This window comes from Melospiza georgiana, chromosome 5, assembly GCF_028018845.1.
Source record: "Melospiza georgiana isolate bMelGeo1 chromosome 5, bMelGeo1.pri, whole genome shotgun sequence".
In the NCBI taxonomy this organism is placed as follows: Eukaryota; Metazoa; Chordata; class Aves; order Passeriformes; family Passerellidae; genus Melospiza; species Melospiza georgiana.
This window is the reverse complement of record NC_080434.1, coordinates 36,005,395-36,018,755: the sequence shown is the minus strand read 5'-3', so window position 1 is coordinate 36,018,755 and position 13,361 is coordinate 36,005,395. Positions and strand designations below refer to the sequence as shown.

At 46.8% G+C, this 13,361-nt stretch overlaps 2 protein-coding genes across 3 annotated transcripts; one reads left to right on the top strand and one right to left on the bottom strand.

The window, feature by feature from the left end:
* Positions 1-545: 545 nt before the first annotated feature.
* CCNA2 (cyclin A2) lies at positions 546-4,977 on the top strand. The gene is made up of 8 exons (XM_058023815.1): positions 546-686; positions 776-1,010; positions 1,836-1,951; positions 2,283-2,506; positions 3,031-3,235; positions 4,010-4,123; positions 4,399-4,532; positions 4,900-4,977. Exons 1-8 carry the CDS (start codon positions 546-548, stop codon positions 4,949-4,951), a joined length of 1,221 nt encoding a protein of 406 aa, XP_057879798.1. The 3' UTR covers positions 4,952-4,977.
* A 3,204-nt stretch (positions 4,978-8,181) lies between these two features.
* On the bottom strand, positions 8,182-12,984 carry EXOSC9 (exosome component 9). Of its 2 annotated transcripts, none has more exons than XM_058023813.1 (12): positions 12,885-12,984; positions 12,656-12,750; positions 11,926-12,045; positions 11,737-11,839; positions 11,202-11,339; positions 11,001-11,083; positions 10,710-10,842; positions 10,158-10,246; positions 9,830-9,976; positions 9,339-9,529; positions 8,960-9,038; positions 8,182-8,464 (listed from the first exon to the last, which is right to left on the bottom strand). In XM_058023813.1, the coding sequence occupies exons 1-12, from the start codon at positions 12,948-12,950 to the stop codon at positions 8,383-8,385; spliced, it is 1,326 nt and encodes a 441-aa protein (XP_057879796.1). In that variant the 5' UTR covers positions 12,951-12,984; the 3' UTR covers positions 8,182-8,382. The 2 variants fall into 2 exon arrangements, with proteins under 2 accessions (XP_057879796.1, XP_057879797.1); XM_058023814.1 differs by having other exon boundaries at positions 9,339-9,520.
* Positions 12,985-13,361: the final 377 nt, after the last annotated feature.

Sequence of the window (13,361 nt, the reverse complement as noted above, 5' to 3'; positions counted from 1 at the left end):
AACACGAGTACCTTTGTGGTCTGCGATTCTTTGTCAATCGAAGGATTATTATGGCCTCATCCTGAGGCCATTTCCTCTTAGCCCCTCGCTGCGGGCACCTCCCTATCCCCTCGTTTCAGAGAGCTGGAGAGAGGGATGAGGTCTCCCCCTGAGCCTCCCTTTCTCCTGGCCAAACCCCCCCATCTCCCGGGCCACGTTCAGGAGCCCGGCTGGGCGAGCTCCATCTCGCTTCCCACACACGTTTCCCGGCGGGAACGCCCGAGGCTCTTCTCTCCCTGCCCTGGGCGGGTGCGGGGCCTGCTGTCCCCGGCAGCCGCGGTCCCTCCCCGTGCGCTGCCCGCCCCCCGCGTCCGCCCGTGTCTGTCTGTCCGTCCCTCTGTCCGCCCCATCCGGCGCGGCCGTGACGCCGCGCTCGCCCATTGGGCGGTTCAAGAGTCGCGGGCTACTTGAACGGCGCGGGCGGCTCCAGGCGCGCCCGTCCCCGGCCCCGCCGCTCCGGCCCCGCCGTCCCCTCCGCCGCGCTGCCCCCGGCTCCTGCTGCGGCCATGCTGGCGGAGCAGGAGAACCAGGAGAACGTGCCCCCGCCGGCGGCCGGCAAAGCCGCGGCGCCGCTGCCCGCCGCCGGCACCCGCGTGGCGCTGGGGCTGCTGCGGGGGGCGCAGCAGCGCGCCGGGATCCCGCTGCAGGTGAGGGGGAGCGGCGGGAGCGGGGCGGTGTGGAAGGGGCGGCGGCGGGAGCTGTCAGGGCCCGGCGCTGACGGCCGCTCTCCCCACAGGCGGCGCGGGGCGGCTGCGAGGGCCATGGAGCGGCGGCGGGGCTGCAGCAACACCAACACCAGCCCTTCTCCATCCATGTGGACGAGCCCGACGGGGAGCGGGAGCCGCGGCGGCAGCGGGGCGTCCCGGCGGGGCGCAAGGAGGAGGCGGCGCTGGGGCTGCGTGCGGCCGTGTGTGCCCTGGGAGAGCGGCGGCCCCTGGCTCCCCTGGGCAACGCCATGGAGCTGAGCTTCGGTACGTGCGAGCCCGGCCCTGGGCGCCGTGCAGGCCGCGTCCCACCTGCTCCCCTCAGGGCCCTGCCTGCCCCCGGGCAGCGAGGAGGAGCTCACCCAGGGAAGGGTTCCCAGAGCCAGCTGCAGAGCTGTGGCCTGGGACGAGGGCTGGTTTGGTTCCTTTGAGCCTGCTTACCTGAGTGCAACAGCTCTGCCATGCAGCTGAGCCTATGCGTTCTTATCCCCTCCTGTTTTAGGCCGTTTTATAATTTACAACTTTGACTATCAGTACTTCACGAGAGAAACCAGATTACAGACAAGATCAACCCATAAAGCCTCACCCTTTGCTACTATTACAGAGTTAGAAGGGGACTTGACCCAGGCAGATCCCAAAACGTTAAAGGTTTTTCTGCCAGTTAGTGGTGCAAGTGTTTTGAGCTCTTGCCAGTATGTGAAAAATGGGAACTACCAGATCCGTCTTCTGTAGCATATGTCTGAATATCGGGGGGTGGTTTTTCTTTGATCCACTTCGGCAGGCTACTGAAAGCTCCGGCACCCCTGCCCTGTTTTAAGCCACGATCTAAGCTTGCAGGATCCACGTCTATGTTACAAGGTATCACAGGGTGCACTGAGCACTACATAATTGCAAGAGAGTTTTCCATCTCTTTATTCTTAGCGGGAAGTGGAGAAAGGGGAAGGGGAAAACTTTCCTGTTGCACTAACATTTCACTTCCATAGACCCTCCCCAACTCTCAGTCCAGCTGAGTGAGCCTGCACAAGGTTCCCTGTGCTGTGAGGAAATGATGTGATGGTGCCCATTTTAACATGGCTGTTATCCTCTGCTTAGATTCTCCAAGTATTATGGATATTTCAATAACCTCAGAAACAGAAGAGAAAGCACCAAACGTTAATAATGTGCCAGACTATATCAATGAAATCCATTCATACCTGAGGGAAATGGAGGTGAGCTGCTGTCCCTTTTCTTATTTGCATACAGCCCACGGGGAAAGAGTTTGGGGTGGAGAAATGTATCAGAACATGAGTTACCAAGACAGTGACTAAATTAGAGCTTGCTAGAAAGGGAGAAATAAGAGCACGGGACTGGTTTCTTGTGATAAAGTTTATTGTGCCACGCACAAGCTGGAAAGCGAGATTACAGAAATAGAACTTACTGATCCTGAACTCACCAGTGTTTACTTCTGATTTGTTAAACTGTGATAAATGGAGTTTAAACAGTTGCTTCCCTACCAGCACGTGGTCCAGCCTCAACTCTATCTGTCATCTAAACCTACAGGTGAAGTGCAAGCCCAAAATAGGCTACATGAAGAAGCAACCTGATATCACAAATAACATGCGGGCTATTCTTGTGGACTGGCTGGTGGAAGTTGGAGAAGAATACAAATTACAGAACGAAACCCTGCACTTAGCTGTAAATTACATTGATAGGTTTCTTTCATCCATGTCTGTTTTGAGAGGAAAACTTCAGCTTGTGGGTACTGCAGCTATGCTGCTCGCATCGTAAGTGAAATTGCTTCATTTCATGTTCCACCTGCTGGTTTCATGCCAATGAAAATCTTGGGGCTGTTCTGTTGCCTAGAGCAGGACTGACTTGGGAAGGCTTCACAGTAGGAGAAAAATCAAGAGTTATCCACCTAAAAGCTGGGCAGTTATCTTTGAAGTTTGCCCCTAAAGTGAGAATCTGTTATTTCCAGCTGCAGCAGCCGGCATCTAAAATAGTATTTGAGGGAATATGCTTAAGGCATGTGAAAAGCAAGTTGTGCTTGCCCCAGTTGCTAATTCAGTGGGTTATTCTGGAGTTTCAGTGACTCCAAGTACTAAATTCCTTAGTCCTGAATTATCATGCTGTTGTAGCTCTCTTATTTCAAATCCTGGTGATTCAAGAGCTATGGAACCAACTGCAGCAAACTTGTTTGGCACCAGTGCCCAGCTCCTTCCCAAGTCAGAATTTAAATGAGCATTTCATTGAATGTTGGTGGTTTTCTAGTACTCAATTATTTACTCATAAACGTTTCTCCTGGCAGAAAGTTTGAAGAGATCTACCCTCCTGAAGTAGCCGAGTTTGTCTACATCACAGATGACACCTACACCAAGAAGCAGGTCCTAAGGATGGAGCACTTAATTCTGAAGGTTTTGTCATTTGACTTGGCAGCTCCAACAATCAACCAGTTCCTCACCCAGTACTTTCTACATCAGCAGACAGATGCTAAAGTGGAGAGCCTGTCAATGGTAAGTAGGAATTACTAGCTCAGCTCATGTAATTAGAGAGTTTTATTGCAGATACTTATTGCACATATATTTGTGTATATGTATGACATATATACACCTTCTGAATTGTGCTCCTGCAGAAGTCATGCCCCACTGCTGGGAACTAACACTCCTATTGCCACTTTCTGTGTGGGATACTCCATTCTTATTCTCCAGAGGCTGGCACTTGGCCTGGCTCAAGCATGCACCCTTATTCAGAGCAGGCAGAGATTAATGAACTTGAAATTGGGGCTTGTTGCACTGCCAGATCTTTCCCTCTCTCTTATCTACAGCTGCCACACCTACCCACACACTTTGGCAAGACCACTAACACACTTTGGCAAAAAAGGACTTTTGGTTTGTTTTTTCCTCAACCAGCAGCAAGCTCTAAATCCAGAGACTAATTTCTAGAACAAAGCACAGATAACCTTTCAGCTGAAGTTATAGTAAATCCTAGCTCGGTGGTAGGTACCAGAGGCCCTAAACACAAGCCTTTGTCTCACTGTGCAAAGGTCAGACCTGACTACACTCTTCCCTCTAGTTCTTGTATGTTTGTAAATATAAAATGTGCTGGGAAAGCAAGTGCTGGGAATGCTGTTTGGCAGTAGCTAGCAGGAGATGCTTAAAGAGAAAGTAAGTGGAAACTGATAAAAGATGTCCTTCCAGCTGATGGCAGGATTGGAAGCTCAAGTTAGGGTTCCAGAGCAACTGTTAACTTTTGGAAGCAGATGATTCCCTTTTTCATTTCCCTTGCAGTACCTGGGAGAGCTGAGTCTAATTGATGCTGATCCTTACCTGAAATACTTGCCATCAGTTATTGCTGCTGCAGCATTTCATCTGGCAGATTACACACTCACTGGACAAAGCTGGGTACGTAGCACTCTGGTGTGAGCCCTCACAGGCCTCTGTGTATGCTCAGTGTACTTGTACACAGTTCTGAGTGCTGGGCCTGGGCTCCAGGAATTGCAGCCCCTCTGTGCTCCTGGGCTGGTAATTAAGGATTGCTCCCTGTGGCGTTTGAAAAATGGGGTAGGGGGGTGAGGTAAATATAGTTCAACAGAAAGATAAAGACTCCACTACTGGTGACCACCATAAGTGAACAGCAACATTCAAATGTCCCTCACCCATTCCTTTTTTCCCCTCAGCCTGAATCCCTGTGCAAAGTAACGGGCTACACCCTTGAAGACATCAAGCCTTGCCTCATAGACCTACACAACACCTACCTCAAAGCAGCCCAGCACACACAACAGTCCATAAGGGAAAAGTACAAGAGTAGCAAGTGAGTATCTGTGGAGGTGTTAATGGCTGATTTGTCCAAGCATGTAACTGCCTGGCAGGGTGTGGGTGTGGGATGTATCTTTTGAGTCTTCAGGCACACTCAATTAACCAAATTCACCTCTTCAGTGTGAGGATGACAAGACTCCTTGGGGTTTTTACATTGTGGTTTGTCAGGCAATACTTGGTGTTCTGTTGCTGCCTGAACTGTCAGGTAGAAACTGGAGGAATTTTTCTTGACATTCCTACAGTTGGTGATACCTAATGCTCCTAAAAATCTGTGTGGGGCATGGCAGCCAACAAGCCCCAGAATTTTTCCTGCCTGCTTGGTTGAGCAAGATGACATCCTGCCTCTTTTGTTCCCTCTCTAGGTACCATGGAGTATCTCTCATTGACCCACCAGACACACTAAACTTATTGTAGTAATCAAGAGACTGATCTTTTTAAGAGATGTATATTACCAGAAAATGATGTACAGTTTTAAACATGGTTCAGGATTCTAGATATGATCAATCAGAATATGAATACAGGCCTTGATGACTTCAATTATGAAGTTTAGTTTCATATGGTTTTAATGTAAATCTTTTGTACATGCAATCTTGTTAAGAGTTTTAGCTGTGTTTTTATCAAAATGTTCTCTTCAGGCACAGAATTAACCATGCAGGCCACGTGAAGTCTGAGACTGCTTATCTAATTATAGACTAAATGTTAATACTAGCAGTGCATTATTATAGTAGGGCTTTTTCTCCTTCTGAATAAGAAAGATTTGGTTTCCACAGAGTATCAGTAGCATTTTTATTCTGTCTAGTTTAAACTGAGACTTAGCATAGATCCAAAACATTGCCTTAATGGCTACAAAACTGGAAGAAACTCTCTGGCCACGAGGAGAGCTCCTTGCTGGAACCGACTCATGAAGCTCTCTAGGACCTGCCCCAGTTGCTGTATAATGTAGTGCCAGATTTCATCAGGGGAAAGGCTGAGTGCTCTGCTGCAGGGACTGCACAGTTAAAACCCCTGCACCAGTTCATACCTTGTGCTTCCACTACACAGAAAATGGCCTTGCTGTCAATATCTTCTGGTCCAAGTGTAAAACTGATACTAATGCAAACCCATGGAGTTCCCACTGATGTGTTGGCTGTCCCAAAAGTCCATTGATGCCTACTGAGAACATTAGTCCTCAGTCTGCTTGCCTTGTACCTCTTTAGGGGTGGTGGAGGGGTTAAACTGCAGTGGGTGAGCTGCTGCTCTGTGGCCTCAAGAGCAGGGAATGTCTTCTGACATGGATGGGCTGTGTGCAGAGCAGAGCAGCAGGAATTCCATACGCCCCTCATGCTTGGGAGTAGCTCCTCTCTGGCACGCAGCAAAAATGTGCCATGTTTTTCCTTAGTTCTGCAACTGTTACATAAGCAAACTGGCATTCAATCAGCATTAGATCAAGTGGATGTTTACCTTCAGCCTGTGTAAATGGAGTGATGCTGCCCTGTACTGCTGCTGTTGGCATGTAAAGCAGCAAGTGCATGGAAGTGGGCTGAATTGAGCCATTTCCGGGTTGGCTAATAAACAGTTTTTGTATCTGATGTTAGTGGTCTTGCCAATAGCTTAAAATCACTGAGGGGTAGTGCTGTCATATGAGACTGGCATTCATTCCTAAAGCCTTTTGGCAAGGGCTGCCCTGTGAAACCTGTGCCTCTTCAGCTTGGAGTCGGTGCTGTCTCTGGTTATCTGGGCACCCAGCAGTATAAACTCCTCCCCAGAGATGTCCAACAGCTGTTTGGGTGTGGGCTATTGGAAATATTTTTTTTCAAATCGTCATCTCTGTCAGGCTGAGCAGCAGCAGTTCATGAGAAAGAACTCCTTGTGTCACCTCAGCAGCTACAAAGTTACTACTCTGCCCCCACCCTTGTGCTCCTGCCTGAGCCTTCCCTGAACCACCTCAACTACAAAAGCAATGGTGATCAAAATTCTGGTCGAAATAAGCAGCAGGAGTGGCCTTTTTGACCAATCTGTTCTTCTTAGGATGCACTTGGACTTCTATGCATGTTCTAATGGTTAATGAAAAACCATATTTCATTGGCCAGCAGCCTTTATTTAGATGAATTTCAGTGGGCTGCTACTGAAATGCTAAAATTAATTTGGGACAGCCTGTGCGGTATATCATGTCTGGTGCTTGGGGTTGGAAACACTTTAACCTTGCAGGAGAGGGAGTTTGCATAGGGAGGAATGTGTTTTTCCCTGTTTGTGACCTTGGAAAGGCAACTGGCAACGCTGACTGGTAGCAATTACTTGAAGGTTCCAGGCCACAATGCTCTTCTGGGGAAACTGGGTTCTGCCTTCCCCTTCCTTTCTGTGGCGTATTCCAGGACCACTGAGAAATAGCAACATTGGAGGGGTAATTTAAAGGAAGCTTATGAAATATTTTCTCCAGAAAAGGAGCAAGTAGCAGTACTTTAGGTGAAAAGACTTCAGTGGGTTTTAGTATTAATTTAGTGCTTAATCAAAGAGCTGTGCTCAAGTTTCGATGGAATTTGTCCCCATAGCATGGAGAAAAATTCTTCCATGCTCCCTGAGTTTTATTTTCACCATTATCAACCCGACCTCCTCTGCAGCCTAACAAAAAATCCCCAGTCAGGGGCTGGCATCACTGCCCAGCATGGTCCTCCTTCCTCAGGGCAGCTCTTGCTTCTGCTGTTAAGTGTTATCTTTTTCCACCTTCTCATTTTCCAAAGTTAATATGGGACAATTCCAGCTTTTGCTTCTAAGCCTTGAACAAAATATCCCAGGTTGTACTGTACTACTGTTAAGCCTATCCAGGTTAACTTCTAATCCTTTCCAACTCAAGGCTCTAAGGAATATAGGGATGTTACATGTGAAGAAGGGAGAAACAGCAGTGCAAAAGGTACTGTTCTTTTTTCTGAAGAAGTTTACAGTCTTGTGGTACTACAGAACTAAGAAGGAACTGCATCTTCACCCATTTTTGTACTCAGGACAGTGACTTTGGGTTGGAAGAACTGACACTAAGAAAATGCACTGGTTTAGCTCCTGGAGATAAGAGGGTTTGTGTGTTGGTCCCTTCTCCTGAAAGAGCACAACTTGATTCAAAATTTGCCTGGCTGGGAGCAATGTTATATACATATGGTTTTGGGGGTTTTTTTACATTAAGTTCTTAACCTGATTTGGGGAATGTAAAATCTGCAGCAGTAACTCCTCTCCAGTTCACAGCTCATGTAACACTGAGGTCACCTGTAAAATAGCCCTGCTTCACTCTGTAAATATGTGTGTGTTTCTAGGGTCACTTGTTTGCAAACAAAGTGCCCAGATCAGGTATTTTGCAATTCTCCCTGTCTCTTTGTTTTGCCTGATCCTAAATTGAGAGCATAACTCTTTGCCTATAGTTCAAGAAGCATTCCTGTCTGTTGCATGTAATATTTAATTAAACTTTTAAAGAAACTCCACTGCTGAAGTTCTGTGCTAGTTTGTTAAGTCCATGCATTTCTGCTGATTTTCATACAAAGTGGTCTGAGTACAAGGTAAGATGTGGAGTAATGGGGGCAAGAAGGCTTTAATAACAGCACATTGATTTTCCCCTGTGCAGAAAGCTGAAGTAGGTGAGTTTTTGCTGCAGCTGGATGCCAAACCTAGGATTTCAATTACCATTTCAGGCACCATTTTTTTATTTAAATCTGTGTACAATGGTTTAACATATTTAATATTTACCATATTTATTAATGGTTTAACATAAAAAAGCAAAACCAGATATTGGGAGGGGAGGAAATAAAATTATCTACAAAAATAAACTCAGTAATAATACACCAAAATCCATATGATACAGCATTCCTGCAGGAGGGATGGTGGCTTTAACGAGAAGTTCTCTTCTTTCTTCTCCTTTTGTTAAATGCTTTCTTACTTGGATTTTCTTGTTTGGAGCTGGCCTGTGTTCTGTCAGCAAACAACAGTTGTATCAGAGAAACATACTGAATAGTTTTTCAAAATAACACAGGCTGATTATCCATAACTTGGCAACTCCCCCCCATGCCTGGGGCCAAGGTGTAAGTTAATCTTTTGAAAGTGCACCAACAACAAGGGTTTCCATGGATACAGCAGCAAATCTCACTTATTGGAGGTAAAACTCAACATCAGCTCTAATGCAGCACAGAGAATGTCTGCAGCAGCTCTCAGGAGCCTCTGACTGAGATCCACTTGTATGCTCTCACTCCCTCTGGAAGGACTAAAATGAGTCAAATGAGCTGCAGGCCAGATAGGTTCTGGCCTCCCAGGACAGAAGAGATTTAGCTAGATTTAAACTTCCTTGCTCTCAGCTATATCTGTATTCCCTTTTATCCACTGAAACCTTTCTTGGCCTTGCCAAAATCCTGCCCTTCCTGGTAATACTCCTTACAAACTTTTCCCCTCCTAATTCCACTTGCTGCTTACCTTGTTTTCCTTGGTAGTTCCTGTGGTTCCAGAATGACAACTTCTTCCTCCTCGCTGTCAGACACAACAATGGGTTCATCTAAAAAAACACACAAACCCCACCAACCCCAAACTGCTGGTCAGCTTTGTACAAACAACTCCTGTAAAGAATAACCACAGCATTTTTAAACGAACATCCCGAGGGGTTACTGATTCATTTGGAGCCCTCCCCATACTACAGAAATCAACTTTTGAAAAGAACTGACTGGGTCAAGTGGAATTAGCAAATGTGTAAAGTGGCTACAATGGTTCTTTCTTCCTACAGACCTTTCACATTTTAACTATAAACTGTTAATAAAGTGATATAATAAGATCTGATATTAAGAAAACAAATACTTACCACTCTTAGTTTCCTTCAGTGTACTTGTATCCTCAGTCTCCACCTTCACACATTCAAAAGCAGCTGCCTCACTTTCACCTTCCTCTTCTGCTGCTTCTTCCTTCTCAGATTCTTCAAGGTCTCCCCAGGAGCTCTCTATTCCTTCCCCAATTTGGGCTGTGCCAGGAGTGTGCACTACTGGACTGGCAAAACTGCAGGAGTTAAGAAAAACCTTGGTGTTTGCTGGTACATTTCTTTATATTCTGAGGGCAAAGCTGGGGACAACAGCCCTAAAGGGGAGTTCAGAGTGCCACTTCTCCAGTCAATGTAATAATCACAGCTCTGACCTCAGCTCTGCACTTTAGGCAAGGAATAAAAATCAGACCGAACCAAGACCAGGATGATGAGGATGATGATGTTTCCTCTCAAGGTTATATGGCTACCTAACCCAAGAGGAATCTTAGATGTGTGTTAGTCTGGTTTTCCCTTGGGTAATACCCTGGAAAAGATACACTTCTGAGGGAGGGTCAGCTTTAGCAATGATTTCTCCAGCCTGTTCTTCCACGTCGTTGGTGTCCACAGCAGCACTCTCCATTTTGAAGGCAGTGATCCTTTGGTTGGGGATGGATTCTGCGAAGCCGAACTTGCCGCCTTCTTTCCTGGCCGTTCAGCAACAGACATTATTTCAGGATAACCAAAAACTGCTGCTCTTTTCAAGTTCAAATATACAAATGCTTGCTATTTAAAACAAATAGAAGTGAAGACAATTTGCTGCTGAAACCACAATCTGACATTATTCCCTAAAAAAATCTCATTTCCAGCCCTTCCCAAAACACTCACCTGGCTTTCTGGTCATTTTCCAAGGCTTTCTGAATCAGTTCTGTTATTTCTGCAACCTTAACAGCTGTTATTTTACTGCACCTCAGAATCTGTTACACATACAAAAAGCAGCTTACAACCAGGAAATCAAGAGGTTTTTAACTGAAACTACAGAGCATCCTAAGAATCACATACATTTCAATCACAGGAATTACAAACACAATATGGCACCTTAGCATGAGGATCTGGATTCACTGAAACTTTATGCAAAAAGTTAACAGCTTCCATAGTGCAACTGGAAATAATTTGCAGGGGTTTTTTTCAGCCAAGTCTCAGGGAAAATAAAAATATGCATATCTGACCAAAACCAATGCATTTTCTACATCCCTTCTGCAGCATGGTACGCAGTACTGTGCTCCTCCACTAAGACAAAAAATACATAATCTTTTCCAATAAAATCAGACAGTTAATTGACTTCTCAGTTTCCAAATGTCACGGATATTACCACATCAAGACTGCAGCACAGGAAGCAGCCAGTACACCACAGAAGGACTGGTCAGAGCAAAGGTTTACCTGATCTGGCAGCAGCATGACCACTCCACTGGACTGGATGGTACAAATTTCATGGTGTTTATTCATGGCAATTACCAGCAGCCCATCCATCACCCGCTCCTCACGTTCAGTGGGATCCACCAACAAATAGGTCCTAGAATCAAGGTTTGAAATATGAGGCAACAGTAGAAATTTGAGCTATCTTACTACCCCCAAACACAATTAAACAAAGGAGTTGGTTTGCATATTAATAACTATGGGTATATAAGGTTTATACCCCTTATATGGGTACATAAGACCTCAAAATCTTACCCTTGATGGAAGAAGGCAAAACTGACACAAATGGGCATGTGGTGGATACTCAAGGGGACAGGATCACGTTCCTCAGGAGTGTACTTTGAAAGGAATTGGCCCAGAACACAGTTATTTATGAAACTTGTTTGATTTTAAAGTGACAAAGAAATTTCAGGAAATTAAAAAAAAAAAAAACACCAAAAAACAAAAACAACTTACCACAGTTACTTCCTCTCCTTGCACAGACACATCTGGCCTGCGAAAATGGCACAGTGCTACAATCCCTGCTATGCTGGCAGCATCAGTGATGTTGCCATCATGGTTTAACAGGTGCATGTCCAGCCGAATTTGCCAAACCTCACAAAAACAAAAAAATAACAAAACTGCTGGATTTCACAGAAGTTTGGTTTTTTTTAAAACTAGTTCATTTTTTTGAACCAGAAAAAAACAGTATATTTTCCTTAGGTCTTTGATTAAGAAGGTGAAAGATCTTGGTATATTTGAAGATACCCAGATTTAGTTATGACGAAGTGTGCAGCACTTCAGCACAATTTAAACATCATTCTGTAGGGTCCCAGTACTTCAGAAAGCCTATGCAGACAGGCAAAGTAAAAATCCTCTCAAATCAGATGAGTGAATTTTTGCACTAACCTAAAATCAGTACTTCTACTATCCAACATAAGACAGAGGCCAACTTAAAATTGGACTACGTGTATCTTTTAGTTTAAACCCATCAGAAGTGAAGTTTTCCTACCTTTTCACCAGCAACAACACAGAGAGATTCAGTCTCAATGCACTTGGAGTCTCTGAGGCATCGCTCCAGCAGTCTGTTCAGTGACACCAGTAACTCAGATTGTCTGTTGGAACAAAATTAACCCAAACTCAACACGATTACAGTGGCTTTTATGCCATCCTTGTTTAGTCCTCTTTAGACATTCATTACCTGCCAGGCTCCAGCCCAGGTGCAGCCATGGGTGAGAGCTCCAGGTTAAAGAAGAGCACACCTTCCGTGGGCCGACTGGGCTTAGGGGCAACGAGTTCACACGAGACCTGGGCAAGAACCCTGCCAAGGCAAAGAAAGCACCAAGTCACAGAGCGTACCAGGGAAAATCTAGAAACAAAACACATACTTGGGGAAAAAGCACGTGGCTAGGGTTTTAGTTTGTAATTTTCACTCCTGACAGTTTCTTGTTCAATGCCTATCATACAGATTTAAACTTTGGTCGACAACTGAAAGAACGAAACGTTAAGAACTAGAACATACTCCTGTCTTTTAAGACTAAAAATTGACTCGAACACATGAGAAAATGTAATGAAATATTGTGCATCTATTCATAATGCGATAACTCATATTGTGCATATTCATATGCATAAAGTGCTTATATTTCATTTTTACACATGCAAAAAAGGGTCGTTTGGTTTGGGGAAGAACGCAAAATGCGAGATATAGGGAAACTAGGGAACAATTTTGCATTTTATAAATTAGCTGTAACTACAATAATCACGGAAACACCACCCCTTTCCCGCTTACTTAATTTCCATCTTCTCCTCTTTGCTCCTACCCTTGAAATACTACGACATTAAGGCTTGAAAGGTTAAAATCTGTTTACAGAGCTCTCTGGGAACCTCAGGCTCCAGCTAAGCCGGGCCCGCAGCCGAGCTCCCGCTCCCACCTGGTCCTGCCCAGCTCCACGATGCAGCAGCCGCGGTCGGCGCCGAAGGAGATGCGGATGTTCCGGTAGTCGTAGCACTGCCGCCCGTCCAGGCGCTGCGGGAATACACGGAGGGTCAGCGCGCCATGCCCGGCATGCGACGGCACCGCGCGGGCGCGGATCCCGGGGACAGCCGGGCAGCGGGGAAGGGATGGGGAAAGGGGCAGGGAGGGGGATGCCGGCGCCGCACCTTCTTCTCCTGGATGGCTCTCAGGAGGAAGCGCCGCTCGCAGTTGGAGAGCGGCGTCGCCTTCATGGCCGCGCCGTGAGGGTGACGGGCGGAGAGACGGGCGAAGGAGGGGGAGCGCGCGCGCGTCATCGCCGCGCGCCGCGCGTGCCCAGCCCGCACGCGCCGCGCTCCCGCCCCTGCGCGCGTCCCCTCAGGGAGGGCACGGCCCTGAGAAATCCCTTATGGGGCGCGAACACGCTCTGCTTGGAAAAACTTCCCCTGCTCTCCAAGCTAAACCTGCCCCGGCTCGGCTTCATGCTGTTTCCTCGAGTCCTGTCCCTGGTCATCAGGGTGCAGAGATCGGCATCTGCCCCTCCGCTCCCCGTCCCGAGGATGCTGAGGTCTCCCCTCAGTCTCCGCCAGCTGGACAAACCAAGTGCCCTCAGCCGCCCTTCACACGGCTTCCCCTCCAGGCCCTTCAGCATCCTCGTGCTGCCC